The sequence below is a fragment of the Lethenteron reissneri genome, chromosome 72, assembly GCF_015708825.2.
Source record: "Lethenteron reissneri isolate LAM-NWPU_2019-01 chromosome 72, ASM1570882v1, whole genome shotgun sequence".
In the NCBI taxonomy this organism is placed as follows: Eukaryota; Metazoa; Chordata; class Hyperoartia; order Petromyzontiformes; family Petromyzontidae; genus Lethenteron; species Lethenteron reissneri.
This window is the reverse complement of record NC_083850.1, coordinates 3,126,666-3,144,357: the sequence shown is the minus strand read 5'-3', so window position 1 is coordinate 3,144,357 and position 17,692 is coordinate 3,126,666. Positions and strand designations below refer to the sequence as shown.

Here is a 17,692-nt window from a genome sequence, read left to right as displayed (position 1 = left end):
ACGCCGAGGTGCATCGCCTGACCACGCAAACGAGCGTGGCCGCGCCGTCAGTCATCGTACGGGGTCAGCCGAGGGAGGAGTCGGAAAGCGAGCCGCTCACCCTCTCACCGCAGCTGCGCAAACCAGAGGGTCCTTCTCCGAAAGTCGTTCGTACCCACAACTTCCCCCACCAATAGACCCACACACGCACGCATCGACGCCCCACTCACCTGTGAGACTATCCCATCTAGTTCACCCTTGCCATCGTATCAACCCTAGTCAATTATCAGAAGACTGATTATCAACTACATGAACCATCAGCTGGCCATGCGGAATCGCGGCCCATCGAGTGATTAAGAGTCCGTCGGTGATAAGAGTGAGGTTGTTACCGTTTCTTTCCCTTGTTCCGCTCATCACATAGGCGATCAATAGACTCGTCGAGGCAAACTCAACCTCTCGGAATCCTCATTACGAATCGACCGAACACAGAGAGAGAATATCTTGTCAAACCAGTTTCCTTTGTCCCAGAGTCTCGCCGAAGAATTAATTAAAACAGAGCCAGATTCGCTCTCGCGCCCACACGCCCTCACCCACCATTGTATCAAACATTCCGTTAAGAGGATTTTTATACTTGCCGATGAATCTATTGACATATACTTTCGCCTCTTGGGTATAATAAGTGCTATATTACCGCCATAGGAAGTGTGTCATGCTTGTTTTCAAACTCGACCAGTCGCCGATTGTGATCGATACATGGGCGAACTAATGAGATGCCTGGTAGGAAAAGTAGAGGTTACAATTGATAGAAGTGTTTTTAGTCATTCAGTTCGTTAAATGCATAAGTGTTTATTCATTCATTTTAGTCAAATGCATAAGAGTTTCGTTATTCATATTGCATAATTGCATAATTTCACAAATGCATAAGTGTTTATTCATTCATTTTAGTCAAATGCATAAGAGTTTCGTTATTCATATTGCATAATTGCATAATTTCACAACTGCATAAGTTTTTGTCGTTCATATTAGTTAACTGCATAATCTTGCCCACGAATTATTGACGCATGTTTGACCTGCATGATAGAATGTCACGTGTTTGTTAGAATAAAATTGTTATCACAGAAGCATATTGAGTGTTCTTTCCAAGTCCATGCAAAACCATCTTATTCATAAGAGCTGTATCCTGCGATGAGATATGAAAATGGAGACCTAAAATATTATAACACACACTAGGATAATCGGTAAATGAATCTATGATAATCGTGTTATCCTGATTGATAACTCTGGATAAACGAAACTAAGCAAATTATCATAACTGCACACATTAACATAATCGCAAGCCTCCGCATAAATTACGATTATCTCCGTGATTATCATAATTTATGCATATAATCACATGCATTATCCTAATTTATGCATATTAATACACACACTATCATAATTAATGCGAATTTAGCATTTTTCGGAAAATTTTTAATTTTTATTATTTTCATCAAAATTTCATAATTCCAACACATACAACATAATGGGTGGCGTCGTCCGGGATCTCTCGCAGACAGTGTTTTGCATGGATGATGGAATGAATCACTTCGTGTTAACCAGAATATCGGGATCGAACATTGCATGGTAATTGTGAACGGGCGGAAAAATAAAAAACGCCCTCTAAGGTTGAAACCCAGAATAGCAGGTTAAAACAGAGACAGTGGAATTAAGATAATACCGTATCAAACCAATTGCATCCTGTGATAAATGGTGTTAGAGGTACGCACTCTGAATCAGAAAATAACAGATAGCTCGAGTCAAATTGACTACACTCTGTGAGATAATTGTTTTATATGCACTCTGAAAGGGAATGTCAAAGTAACTCCCGCCACACCTTTGAGATGCTGGGATTAAGAATAATTTTTGAATGGGTTACGGGATACGGGGAGCTCGTATTTAAACGTACCGACCAATCTGTTACAAAGCAGTACAGTCAGAGAGACATATGGGAAGGGAGCTGTATCGATAACACGAACACACCTCGGGGGAAACTAATTGACTGGATAAAATGTAACGAAGGCGAACACGATGTAAAAACTGCAGGAAAGGCAGGACAGGACTCATGCCTTCTCACACAGGCATACAGACAGGGATTGTGGAATGAGGAAAAATTTGGAAAGGAAACGGGAGAGAAATCAGTGCTCGCGACACCAGCGAAACTCACAGACGTCGATCCACAGAATAAATATGGAAGTAACATTAAATCACACTCTTGGGTAAGTGGACAGAGTCCAGGAACTGATCGCACAAAAATTATGGATATCGAACAAAAAATCCTTGACAAAGGGAAACCCTCACAATTCGAGATAAGGGATGGAGAGATACATATGCAAACAAAAACATGTGAGACTGACAACTTCACAGATATAGGGAGGGAAAATGTTAAAGTAAAGTCGACAGGACATGCTCCACTAAGGGCAGAGGCAAAAACTGAAGGGAAATGGCAACACGCCCGACACAGCACAGACCAAAGTGACATTGCCTGATGATAACTTGTTTGATGATGACGCTGTCGGCAATCAACTTTCGGAATACCTATTCACCAGTAAAACCCTTAAATTGATGGACAAGGCTCTAGTCAGAATTCCCGATTTTGACCCCCACAATAAGACTATGGATATCCACACACATATCGCAACAGTAAAAGAGGAGGCAATGATTAGAGGGCTGAGGAGACGGGATGAAAAAGCGAGTTTGTTGAAACGGACCTTACATAAAGAATCTATTCCATGGGTAAAGTCACTACCACACAAGGTTAGAAATGATTTTAAACAATTGAGCCTGGCAGTGATTCGGAAGTTTGGAGAATATTCGACACTCACTGAGGGGTTTTATGCTGTAAAATCGATGACCCAGGGCATGGACCAAGATCCACGTGACTACCTCGTCCAATTTAAAAGAGCGTATTACGCAGGCGATGTGAATCAATACCACGATGGAGATAAAATGTTCAAAATTATGTTTTTTGAATCCTTGAGCCCAGAGATTACAGAAAGGGTGAGAATGGTTTTGAATCCAGAAACCGCATCCTTACGCCGCATAGAGAGCAAGGCGTACATGGCATGGTTATACAGAGCTAAGAATCATAATTCGGATCCAGAACACAGGGAGAGGGATGAGGAACCCAGCCTCTCAGAGAGGAATAAAAATCACCGAGCAGTCCCACAATGCAGGACGGAGCAGAAACGCACGCACACATGGCAAAATAACCCAGAGAGAGGTTGGCACGAGAATGAGAGCGGCACAAAGCCGAACATTCAGGAGAATCGCAGGAGGGAGAGGTTCAGAACAGAACCATATCAACACCCCATGCCCCGACATGCGCAAGGTCAAAATTACCCACAGAAATGGCAAAGTAACAATCCAGGAAAAATTTGGCACCCAAATAGGAGAAATACTGGGCCAAAAATGTACGAGAATCGCAGGAGGGAGAGGTTCAGAGCAGAACCATATCAACACCCCATCCCACGACACACGCAAGGTTCAAATTACGCACAGAGATGGGAAGATAACCACCTAGCGGGAAGGTGTTACACAGACCGCGGAGGTATGGATGCAAACATGTACGAGAATCGCAGGATGGGAGGTCAAAAACAATCAGTCCAATTACGACCAATTCCTCCACCGGCTATACCAGGGGGGAATAGAAGAATAACACAGAATGCGGCCCAAATACATGATGAACCATCCACAGTGAGTGCGAGCGAGCGGCCAACACGCGCCCCACCCGCCGAGGTGTTAAACCCTAAGCAGGCTGCAAGTGACAGGGCTGAATTGAAGTGTGATCGGACAGTACAAAAACAGACAGCAGGGACACGCCCTGAGGAGCGCAGGCATGAGCCTTTGAATGGAAAATATCCAAGGGAAACCAAAAATTACGTGGATCGGAGTGCTAAAATGGAGACGAATGTCCATGACGTATCGGGAATGGTGTTGAAATCCAACACACTCGTAAAAACAGAGGGCAACATTACGAGGGACAGAATTAAATCGACACACTGACTCGGCAAATGTGCATGTAATCGCAGAGAGAGCGAATGCCACGAACCAAGTGTCAAAGTGGGTCGTGTGCGCGAAGTCTGGTTACGTGCAGCACAATTTTTCACCACACACTCCCACGACGCGAGAGAGTGAGAGAGGAAACTACAAAAACGAACCCGAAAACCGTGATCAAATTATCAAAGTGATAAGTGGTAAACCAGGCAACATGAGGAAGGTAACGCATAAATGCGTTCGAAACCGCTACCTAGCGTTTCCCAGGATTTAACAAAAACAAAAATGAATGTTCGTCAGAGTTATGATGTATGAGAACCGATGTAACGCAATATCGATGTTAACGTGTTGTTTATTTTCTTTGCTTATTTCAGATGTAACCAGGTTAAGATGGTAATACGTGCACGCGCGTCGTAAGAAATAACCGCCGAGAGTAAGGGCGGCTGATGGGATTCATGACATAAAAAGGGGGCATTACTTTGTTTGAAAATTCGCCAGTGGCCAAATCGACCCCTGATAATTTTCAAACGGGCGGACTGTTGTGTATGTACCCCCTTTTTATTTTTTTTAATATTATTTTTTTTTTAAGAATTATTCTGCCAACATAGATGATATCGTTTTTTTTAATAGACGCGGCCACGTGGGAACGAACACGCCCCCACACTTCCACAGAGGCCCCCACACTACCACAGATGCGCGCACACCTCATTTCAAAGGAAAGAGGACATGAAAGGGGGGGCAATAAGGTAATAAAAACTCCCCTAAATTCACACAAGAGGAACAAGGGAGGGGGGAATGGCAGGCGGGGGGTTGCAGGGCCGGGCATCACGGAGGAAGAGATAATTATATTCTGAACAAAGATAAGCCGGGATATCAGATTAAATAATCACAAGAAGTCAAATAATAAGTACGGAATTAAAGTAGAAGAGGAATCAAGGGCGGAGAAGGCTCTCAAAATTAACCAAACACAACAACCCATGGGAAGCGAGCAACACGGCCGCCTTTGTCTTTCCGAGAGGATCTCCACACGCAGGCACAAAGCTAGGAAATGACACCCATAAAGGGGGCAATGGCTCAAAGGAAATTAACACGTCTTCGAATAAATAAGCGCATGCGCCGGGTGCTCCCACCGTGGAAACAACCGCCTTTGTCTCCCCACAACACGGACAGCAAAAATTGCACACGCGAGGAAATAACATTTCCGTGAGAGATCGGGTCACGATGAAACATCGTGAACACGGTTTCGGCATAACCAAGCAGCAAATAAGTCGCATTTCAACTTCCAAACCAAACCAACTTAAGCTGTGTGAGACAAAGGATGTGATCCCAGAGCAAGGAAGGGAATAATTAAGCTCGCTTAACGCGTAGGTTTTCGCGACAAATATTATTCAGTAACAAAACATGGATTCGAATGTTTTTTTTATAACTCGACGCGAATCATCGGTCTGGCTAATGGATAACTTCGGTGGCACCGTCACGAGGCCCCCACCCCCACCCCTTTCTTCCAGAACGACACACATATGTGTCTTCAAAGCTAATAAACACACGGACAAACACGCACGCGAAACACACGGACGGACACACACACGGACGCAGATGGTTCAGCCCACAGGAAGGTTTTATGACACAGCCTTTGAACAACTCGGGAAGCCGAGTGGAATTTCCAGATATAAACCGAAGAAAAATCCATACAAAGCAGATCGTCAGGGGCTCTGGCCCCCATCACAGATCTCCAGGGCTTCGGCTCCATCTCTTCTCGTCGCCGCCAACGAAGAAGCTTTTCGTCATCCAGAAGGACGAGGATCGCGCGGTGCCGAGGCATCGCCTATCGCACACGAGTGTACGAGCCCAGCTCTCTTGCCGTGTCACCACGCCGAGGTGCATCGCCTGACCACGCAAACGAGCGTGGCCGCGCCGTCAGTCATCGTACGGGGTCAGCCGAGGGAGGAGTCGGAAAGCGAGCCGCTCACCCTCTCACCGCAGCTGCGCAAGCCAGAGGGTCCTTCTCCGAAAGTCGTTCGTACCCACAACTTCCCCCACCAATAGACCCACACACGCACGCATCGACGCCCCACTCACCTGTGAGACTATCCCATCTAGTTCACCCTTGCCATCGTATCAACCCTAGTCAATTATCAGAAGACTGATTATCAACTACATGAACCATCAGCTGGCCATGCGGAATCGCGGCCCATCGAGTGATTAAGAGTCCGTCGGTGATAAGAGTGAGGTTGTTACCGTGTCTTTCCCTTGTTCCGCTCATCACATAGGCGATCAATAGACTCGTCGAGGCAAACTCAACCTCTCGGTACGAATCGACCGAACACAGAGAGAGAATATCTTGTCAAACCAGTTTCCTTTGTCCCAGAGTCTCGCCGAAGAATTAATTAAAACAGAGCCAGATTCGCTCTCGCGCCCACACGCCCTCACCCACCATTGTATCAAACATTCCGTTAAGAGGATTTTTATACTTGCCGATGAATCTATTGACATATACTTTCGCCTCTTGGGTATAATAAGTGCTATATTACCGCCATAGGAAGTGTGTCATGCTTGTTTTCAAACTCGACCAGTCGCCGATTGTGATCGATACATGGGCGAACTAATGAGATGCCTGGTAGGAAAAGTAGAGGTTACAATTGATAGAAGTGTTTTTAGTCATTGAGTTCGTTAAATGCATAAGTGTTTATTCATTCATTTTAGTCAAATGCATAAGAGTTTCGTTATTCATATTGCATAATTGCATAATTTCACAACTGCATAAGTTTTTGTCGTTCATATTAGTTAACTGCATAATCTTGCCCATGAATTATTGACGCATGTTTGACCTGCATGATAGAATGTCACGTGTTTGTTAGAATAAAATTGTTATCACAGAAGCATATTGAGTGTTCTTTCCAAGTCCATGCAAAACCATCTTATTCATAAGAGCTGTATCCTGCGATGAGATATGAAAATGGAGACCTAAAATATTATAACACACACTAGGATAATCGGTAAATGAATCTATGATAATCGTGTTATCCTGATTGATAACTCTGGATAAACGAAACTAAGCAAATTATCATAACTGCACACATTAACATAATCGCAAGCCTCCGCATAAATTACTACGATTATCTCCGTGATTATCATAATTTATGCATATAATCACATGCATTATCATAATTTATGCATATTAATACACACACTATCATAATTAATGCGAATTGCGCATTTTTCGGAAAATTATTAATTTTTATTATTTTCATCAAAATTTCATAATTCCAACACATACAACAGTGGCACAAGGTGGTGGCCCTGCACTGGCCTGCATGTAGACAAGAGCCTGTCAGTAGAGGGCGATGGTTGATGTGGCACCTTGGTTGTGGAGTTTGTAGGTAATGTTTGGAATTTGCTAAATTTTGACCCAGACACCAGCATTCGTTTTGAATGGCGCAATAGTATTAGTTAAAATGATTGTCAATAATTTAGAATGATTACTTGTCTGATGGTGTGCGCACATGTAACATTTTGTCTATAAGGGTCAAACATTGAATAAGTGACGTTAGGACAAAGTTTGTGTTTTGCAAGTAACCTGTACAGATCACTCGGGTGAGACTCATTGTTCTTGTGATACAGGTCAAAGGGTACTTTTGTGTTTTCAGGAAGCGTCTGCCTCTGGAGCAACTCATTGTCTTTTAAATAGTGAGCACGCTCGGATCATTAATCAGTTACAAGGCATACCAATTAAAAGTTACACGAAAAGGAGGAACATTCTCTACAACACGAATTATAATTTTGTATTATGTGTTGAATTAGGACGAGAAATGGTCCTTGCTGATTGTAAAGTGACGAAAAAAATTTCACACGAGCGACGCATCCACGCAAGCTCCCGATGCTCCGTTTTGAAGTTTGAAAATGAAACAACTTTGAATTGTATTATGTTTTGAATTACATAAATGTACTTCTTCATTAAAAGCTTATTCATTGAAAACGATATTTCGTGTGAATTTTCTCTCGTCGTGAAGTAGATGGCCTTGCTGGGGGTTCAGTTTGATGCGGACTTTCACCTGTTTGGGATCGCGGGATCGAGATGAGGCGACACAGAGCTGGCCGTGCGATAAGACCGCCGTCTGCAGATCGATTCCAACGCGATCGAACGTCTGTCCCTGCCCCTCCGTCGTTCATGCAGGGGGCACGTAGGTTTGCAGCGCCCCCTGCATGAAAGCGACGGAACGTGCAGCGTTCGTCACGAAGTTGTGCGTAAGCGCCATAACAAGGCGCTGTAAGCTGACCTGCCACCACGTGCACTGGTCAAAAGGGAGCAGGAGAGAGAGAGCGAGGTGTGTAGGGGTCGACCAAAGGTTAAACCCCCGGCCCCCCACCGTGACCGGAGACTAACACCCCTGACCCCCCACTCATCCCTAAGGCCCATTAAGATCCTTCAGAAGGTTCTGGGACGGGGGGGGGGGGGGGGGGTCAGGAGGGGAGGGGTGATCTCGACCTGGGGATAAAAGGCCGGCCCTCTGGACGGACCGGGCAGTGTTCACCAACTCAAGCCTGAGGACATCCGAAGACCTGAAGACTGGAACAGTACCCGGGGACCCTCAACCGAGGCTCTTGTTAGAGCCGGGTTGTAGCGGACCCGAGGTGAGCTCAGACACTCTGGGACCTTCCCCCAGCTCTAGCCAGAGCCGGGTTGTAGCGGACCAGAGGTGAGCTCTAGTACCCTGGCTGGGACGGGTCGTCCAGTCTTCCCTTAACGCCGGGCTAAGGGACCCGTGGGTGGCAGAGCCCGGAGTGTGCAGGCTGCGATAGAAACGAGGCTGTCACTCCCGTAGGCTATCGGTTGGAAGGGGTCGTACCCCTTCGTGTTTCAGTCGTGTGTAGAGCCGAGTTCGAAAGAGTTATAATAAACGTGTTGCCTCAACCAGACGTCCCCGTGTGGTTAGTTAAGGACACAACACTTATATAAAAGAGTATAGCCAGTGGGTTTTCAAAGTACCTTCGTTTTACAGAAATCAATTTCGCGTGAGCCCACCGCATTGAAACAATGCTCAGCTGAGCGAGGCGAGCCCCGGGAGGGGGGGGGGGCTCACCTCATCTTTGTCACGTGCCGTAGCTCACGTGACATCTGCCGCGACAATGTCTGGATGTTTTCGCCTGAGAACGATCGCTCGTGTTGCGATCGAAACGTCGTGATTTATTTATTATTATTTTATTTGTTCTACCTACGTGACTTTACTGAAAGAACCAAAGAGGATGAAAGACGTCTTGTCTGCTGATCTTGTTCATATCCGTGTACATCGATATCCCACATTGCTTACACGTTCACACCACACACAATGAAATAAATAGAAACTAGAACGACTTCTGGGGATGCGCAAATATCGAGGAAACTTTCAATGGAGCGAGTTCAGTTAGTTCGATTCAACATCCTTCTGCCCGTCTGTGTCTCTGTTCGCCTCTGTGTGTTTCTCTCTGCATGTGTCTATGTCGTCTCTGTGTTCCTCTTGTCTGTGTCTGTCCACTTGTCTTGTCTGTGTGTGTTTGTCTATCAGCGTCTGTCCAACCGGAGTCAACGACTGTCAGTAGCAGCAGGCTCCCGTTCAACTCCCACTGCTACACGCCACTCAAACTTGCTCCCAACACACAAAGACAAACATCTCCCGTGTAGACTGGACAGAATGTCAGGGCAAGTGCTGTTAGCGAGCACCTAACACAAACACAAAGATCCCCCGTATAGCCTGCACAGAATGTTGGGGCAAGTGCTGTTAGTGAGCATCTAAGACAAAGACCCCCCATATAGCCTGGACAGACTGTAGGGGCAAGTGCTGTTAGCGAGCACCTAACACAAACAGAAAGATCCCCCATATAGCCTTAACAGTTTCATTTCATTTTCATGTGTTTGGTATAGCCCTGTGAGCCATTCGGCTCTTGAATCGGGTGCAACCGCAACAAATAAAAAACATGAACTAGAAAACATCTCAAAGTGACTGCGCAAACAGAAAAACCATGGAAAAACTGCAAAGTCTTCCAGAAAAAAGCACCGTACACCAACGCTGTGCAAAAATCCCAGTGGGATGCCAGTCAAACAACAACAACAACAACAACCACAAGACAACTTAGATTAAAGCCATCATTCTAACTCCGTACTACAACAAACATGGCTAAACCAAAAATATGTTTGAAATCACCAAAATAAAGCCATAAGCAATGTAACAGTGATCATAGGAACTGTGACCGAAATTTCACAATAAACGACAAAAAACATGTTCCACCAAATTTCTATTTAAAGCTTTCGTGACTGCAGGGATTCATCTTCTTGGTTCTTTCGGTAAAGTCACGTAGAATGGAAATAATAAAAGAATAAAAATAAAAATAATAAAATAATTCTCACGACGTTTCGGCCACAACGCAAGCAGCCGTCCTCAGGCGAAGAACAGGTCTGTCAGAAAGACAGCGTCTGAATGAACACCACCAGGCTTGGCAGCGTATATTTAAGCTGGGTTGGAGGGGGAAGAGCGCCTTGACAAAGGAATTCGCATATCAAGAGGGATTTAGCATATTCATGGTAAATGCAGGTATGTGATTAGTACTACTTATGCCCGTGCATTATGCAGGATTAGCAACATCAAACGAAGGGGATATGGGAAATGCAGGTATGTGATTAGTACTACTTATGCCCGTGCATTATGCAGGATTATCAGCATCAAAGGGAGGGGATATGAGAAATGCAGGTATGTGATTAGTACTACTTATGCCCGTGCTTTATGCAGGACCAGCATCATCAAAGGGAGGGGATGGGGGTAGCATTAACAAAGGGAAGGAATGTTAATAGTATGTAGCTGCAGTTAATAAACAACCACGTAAAAAACTAAAGTATAAACGACATAGTATCATCAGTATATTAAATATACTCTCCAATAAGCTGAGCTACTAAAAGTAAGTAATACATTACAATTCTACGTCGCAAAAATATAATATGCTTCCAGCTAAACTTTTTTCTCTTACATCACACGGGTCTACCCCGTACTATATACTACCATAGACAAACTCAACATTAAATTATATACTGTATTACTATACACCACTCTATACCTTCGACTATAATATTACCCTAAGTATTATTCTACCCACCCTACTGTATACCACACTGCTGTATATTCACTATACATTTACGATACTGTATATTACCTTATACATTGTATTAAACATTACAATTTTATACTATTTATACAATCTGCTATACTCTATACCATTGACCGTCGCGTGAAAGATGCTAAGAGGAAGCAACGAAATATGTCAATGGGAGAGTGGTGGAGGAGACTTGCAGGGGAGCAAAGAATCCATTCGCTATGGAGAATACAAGATATTTTGTCAATGCCAGTGAGTGGACTGCGGTCTTTTTTACGTGGTTGTTTAGTAACTGCAGCTACATACTATTAACATTCCATCCCTTTGTTAATGCTACCCCCATCCCCTCCCTTTGATGCTGCTGGTCCTGCATAATGCACGGACATAATATGACTTTGAAACCCCCCGCCCACCTCCTACGCATTTACCATATATATGCTAAAATTATCTTGATATGCAAATTATTTTGTCAAGGTGCTCTTCTTCCAACCTCCCCCCCTCCAACCCAGCTTAAATATACGCTCCAAGCTTGGTGGTGTTTCGTTCTTCACCTGAGGACGGCTGCTTGCGTTGTGGCTGAATTTTATAGCTTTAAATCGAAATTTAATGCGATTCTTGCCCTGTACCCCCCACAGTTCACATATCCGACCCCTGGTTCGATTTAACAGATAATTTACATACATATGTATAGAGTGCGATTTAATACTTCTAATAAAGTTAAAATATCGTACCTCCGTTTATGGTGGTATAAAGTATTAAACCAGTTGATAGTTTATAGACGTTTAATGTTCAGTGTTATTGTTTATAGTGTTATCAGTTTACGTGTTTTTAAGTACAGGTGATCCCCGGTATACTTCGGTATTCTGGACTTGAACGTTGCAAAACAATTCCTAACGAAGACATTTCCCCACCAGAGCGCAAGCAGCTAATGAAAAGAACACCGGCGGCAGCACGTGCTTCCATGGTTGGTCAGGGAGAGGGCATGGTTGTATTGCCCACAGGTGCCATCGGGTATATCCGCCCATGGCCGGTTCCGGTCGAGGTCATCGAGGTGGGTGATGTAAAGACAGTGCGTCTACTAAGCGACAAGTGGTGACAACAGGATAGAGAGATTTCGAGAAGGGAAGGCGGGACCAAGTGTAGACGGAGGTTCATGCTGAGAATAAGAGAGGGGGAGAAACGAGGTTCGGTGCTGTGTTGGCCGGGATTCGGGTCGAGGCTGGTTGCCGTCTCGTCGTCATCGTTGCTATATTTTGACGCCTGGGTCCTAAGCCGCATTAAAGGCTAAATAAAATAACCCTCTGTAGTCTGAGTCTGGAGTCATTACAATTTCAAGGATTCATAATTGCACTGGCTTATATTGGGTTTGTTCGATTATTTATATATTCATACTGAATATTGCTATTTGATGCCATTGAGATGGGACATTCATCCAGCAGTGGACAGCTTAATCCTAATACCACCAAAGTGTTATTCAAATAATTGTAATCCCATCCTGATCCTGCACCTTCATGTTTCACATTTCCCACCATTGGTTTGCACGTGCATATTACATACATACATGTTACATGCATACATACTACATACAGACATATCTCATGCATACATATTACATACAGACATGTTACATACTGACGAGCAAAGTGTGATTGCTAGAGGACCACGGTGTGAAGCTAAGAATTCGAATGAGATTCGATTATCACACTTCAATGTACGGTGTTCTAATCTGTAACACTAGTTCATGATGTCTTTTTATAGCATAATATATCGCTCATAGCTTATATTGTTAGAGTTCACAACATTATAGTTTACTAGAACACTAGTTTGTAGTGTTATTTTAAAGCGTTACAATGTGTAGCTCATAGTTTAAAGGTTATGTTGTTAGAGTTTATAATGTTAGAGTATACAATGTGAGTTTATATTTTGAGAGTTTGTGGACGTGCCCTGTTCTCGTGGGACCCGACACGGATTTGGAAATAATTGCTATGATCATGTCTGTGCTGGGATGAGCGACTAATGTTTACTTTGTTTAATCATAACTGTATGTAGGTTAGTGCCATCGGTGCTTAGTGAATACTACTCATGAATGGACTCAGACTTCTTCTTAGTTCTTTCGGTAAAGTCACGTAGAAGGGAAGTAATAAAATAATAAAAATAAAACATAATAAAATAATTCTCACGACGTTTCGGCCACAACGCAAGTAGCCGTCTTCAGGTGAAGAATGAAACACTGCCAAGCTTGGAGCGTATATATAAGCTGGGTTGGAGGTGGAATAAGAGCGCCTTGACAAAATAATTTGCATATCAAGAGGAATTTAGCATATTTATGGGAAATGCGTAGGAGGTGGGCGGGGGGGGTTTCAAAGTCATATTATGCCCATTCATTATGTAGGATTAGCAGCATCAGAGGGAGGGGGTAGCATTAACAAAGGGAGGGAATGTTAATAGTATGTAGAAGCCACCAAACATGTCAATGGGGAGCGGTGACAGGAGGCCCGCAGCGGAGCAAATAATGCTAAATGTCATCGAATAACAAAAGACGGAATATATTTAAATAAATAGACGCACAAACCCATTATAAACCCATTATAAACTCATGAGATTATAACAATCACAGATTTTGACAAAGCGAAATTCCCACAAGCAAAACACCACGCTCACGTGACGAATTCTTAAACATACTGCAACACTCAAGTGACAGAACTCAACAAAAAAACGCCGCAATAAAAATAACATCAATGGACAAATCCTAAAAACAGACAACACACGCACGTTAGTAGCTGTTAGAAGAAGACAACACCTAGCACCTTCAACTATACACATTTAAGCTGGGTGCCTCAAGGATCCGCCACGTGCGAGGGACCGGTGTCTGGAGCCCGGTCAAATTTTTCATAGGAGGGACCTGCCTAACCCTGTGGTGCGAACCCTTGACGCCCGGAAAGGCACAAGATTCCACCATGGGCAGGGGACTGGCGTCGAGAACCAGGTTAAAATGCGCAACGTAGCGATTGTAGGCTCCACTCCCAACAGCAATACTGTATAGTTCTATTCGGTGCCATTTAGTTAAAAGATTCAGCCAGCAGTGGGCAGCTTGATTCTAGTATGACCATAGTGTGATTATAATGATCTTGATGCGATTCTAAATCTGGCACCTGCCAGGCCGCATTTACAACTCCCGATGCGCATTTTCAAATAACGTTGATTCGAGCATATTGTAATTATAATACAACCAAAGTGTTATTCTAATACTTTAATCGAATCCTAATCCTGCACCTTCCGTTTCGCATATCCGACCCCCGATACGAATGTCCAAATTACATACATACATACATACGAGCATCGTGTGATTCTAATATGGCCACATTATGATTCTAATCATTCTTTTGTGATTCTAATACCACTCTTCAACATATGGTGTTCTAAACTATAACACTAGTTTATAGTGTTATTTTCACAGCATTATAATGTATTGTTTATAGTTTATAGGTGATATTGTTCACAACATTAGAATAATTATAATAGACCAAAGAGTTATTCAAATAATTTTAATCCAATCCTGCACCTTCAGTTTCACATATATTCTATATTCAAGCAGAGCAAACGCTAATACGACCATAATGTTATTCAAATATTTTAATTCGGTAATCCCATTTATTCAAAATAAGCGCATAATTACACACTGAGATCCACTTACATATGCATGCATGAAGCACAATGGGCACATTACCCTTCGGTATGTTAAAAGACATGCGGATTGTGCCTTCAAAAATTAACAATCGAATGCAAATATCCTGAAATGCAAAGGATTGGATCCTAGGGGGGGAGTTATAAGGCGGCTCAGAAGCAGAGCTCAATGCCATTTCTAGAGGAAACTTGATGAGGTTGGACGCTCGACTCGTCGCTCTGCTGATCGCCCTTCTACCGCGATTTTGCGTCGGGAGAGTTCGTGGCGACATCTTCAGACGGGTTCCAGACATCGATATACCGTGAATCTCCAAGTAAGTGTCTATTTTCGCGGAACGTGTTCTTCGTCAAATTAGCGGGATTTTTTTGCGTCTCGGTTAGACGCGAGTGTCGTTCTTGTTTTAGCAGTTAACAAAATCTAAAACTCAACGCTAAACATCCTTGCGGCCGATAGCGTACTTTTGACTCAATAACACCGCTACTGTTACTACGCTCACATGGAGCAGAGACGCTCCCCATAGCCCCACGCACATGGAGGCAAGAAGCCATTCAATTCCTCTGTGTGTGGGAAGTCCTTTTCATGGCCATCACATCTTCAGAGCCACCAGAGAACACACGGGCGAGAAGCCATTCCTGTGCCCTGTGTGTGGGAAGACATTTGCATAGTCATCACATCTTCAGAAACACCAGAGAACACACACGGGCGAGAAGCCATTCCTGTGCACTGTGTGTGGAAAGTCATTTGCACACTCATCAAAACGGAAGAGGCATCAGAAGGTCCACGATGATAGGAAGCTGAAAGCAAAAGGTGGAATTCAAGGTGCTGCAATGAGTCCTGAAGATAATTCCGCCTTCGATCCTATGAAGTTGGATCCCGAGAGATGGCTGGATGTCATGGAGTGGCTCGAGGATCAAACCGAGAGCTCGCGGTGAATGAAATATAATGTTGCATGAGGTTATACCTATTAAGCTGTCTTGAGTTGGAAAGCTTTTTTTGGATGGTAATAATCTTCTTTAGGATGTACATTGATGACGCGTTCGTTGGATATATGGCCTTGACTTCAACGTAGACGAGCAGTGAACAAACGTGGTGAACTAATAAGGGCATCATGGGTAATGATACTTTAACGCTTTGGTATTCCTAAAACGGATATGGTTTGCATTGTACTGTAACTGTTTGAACATAATACATATTCGGTTGGAGTTTTAACGTAAAAATTATTGCAGATTAATAAAAACGTATTTTAACAAATGTTTGTCCGTTTATTTATTTTACAATGTGCATAGCAAAAACGTGTTTTAAGCGAGTTTCAGGTGGAGGATCTTCGTCACACAAATCTGCCCTTAACCGGCAGCATCTTGGCTGTCTCTCCATTAACATGTGTCCCTGGAGGGGGAAGGTCCCGATTACAAATCTATTCGCAACGTTACGGTCCCTAATCATCAAGTATGACATGTGAACTGTAACACTATCAACGATAACAAAAATCATTAAAATACAATAATCTATTAACTAGTTTCATCATTTATAACACCAACAACAGAGGTACGGTATTATTAGTTTTGAACAAAATAAATGGAGGTTCGTGATTATAATCGCATAATAATAATTATAATCGCACTGTGATAATGTTAGAATCACACTGTGGCCATATGCATGTTAAGTGATTGCGAATCGGGGGTAGGATTTGCAAGATTTGAATCGCATTACAATTATTAAAATCCCACTGTAGTCGTATTAGAATCAAACTGTCCACTGTTGGATGAATGTCATGTTAATTTAACCGAATAGCTATATACGGTATGTAAACATATCAAGTGTATAACAATCACATATTATAACATAATTACATTTCATATCATTTGAAAAACATACGTTAATTTAAAAAAACTGAGAATTTCGTGGACCTTGTAGGGAGATGGAGCGCGGTGGATCGGATCGTCTCCGCTGCTGTTGACGGGGCCAATCAGCGAATGTTTAACTCCAGTCACAGCGCCTTACCCAAACTACATCTTCCCAACAAGGCAGCCTTCCCTCTGCTGTGTATTTTAGCCGTATATTTGAGGACGATATTGAAGATAACAATTCGTCAAGACAAGGCAATATTACAATGTCTTTCATAAAGGAGTATGAGTTAATTCATGAGTAGTATTCGCTAAGCCCAGATGGCACTAACCTGCACTCAGTTTTGTTGAAACAAAGTAAACAGTCGCTCAAATCTCAGCCCAATCATGGTCATTGCAATTATTTCCAAATCCGTGTGGGGTCCCACGAGGACAGGGCACGGCCAAAAACTATCACATTATAAGCTCTAACATTATAAACTCTAACAATATAACTGTTATAGCTATACATTGTAACGCTATAACTATACCACTGTAAACTACATTTATAGTAAAATCTAATGTTGTGAACTCGAACATTAAAACCTATGAGCTCGACATTATAACACAAAAAAATAACATTATAAACTAGTGTTATAGATTAGAATACCATACATTGAAGTGAGAGAAATCGCATTCGAATTATTAGAATCACTCCGTAGTCCTCTTAGAATCATACTTTGCTCGTAAGTACGTTACATGTCTGTATGTAGTATGTATGTAATATGTATGTATGTAACATGTCTGTATGTAATATGTATGTATGTATGTAATATGTATGTATGTAACCTGTATGTATGTAATATGTATTATGTCTGTATGTAAAATGTATGTATGTAATATGGACGTGCGAACCAAGGGTGGGATCTGTGAAACGGAAGGTGCAGGATCAGGATCTGATTACGTTTTTTGTCGCACCAGAATTACACTGTGCTCAAATCTACGTTATATGAAAATACCCATCAGAAGACCAAAATGTGGCCTGCGAGGTGCC

At 43.0% G+C, this 17,692-nt stretch overlaps 1 protein-coding gene across 1 annotated transcript in view; it reads left to right on the top strand.

The window, feature by feature from the left end:
• LOC133361273 (zinc finger protein OZF-like) overlaps positions 1–6,663 on the top strand; it is a 282,249-nt gene extending 275,586 nt beyond the window's left edge. Inside the window, exon 2 of the mRNA XM_061580193.1 lies at positions 9–6,663. Coding sequence (XP_061436177.1) covers positions 2,581–4,020 — 1,440 coding nt within the window. The 5' untranslated portion in view covers positions 9–2,580 and the 3' untranslated portion in view covers positions 4,021–6,663. The remainder of the gene's footprint in view (positions 1–8) is intronic.
• The last annotated feature ends 11,029 nt before the right edge of the window (positions 6,664–17,692 follow it).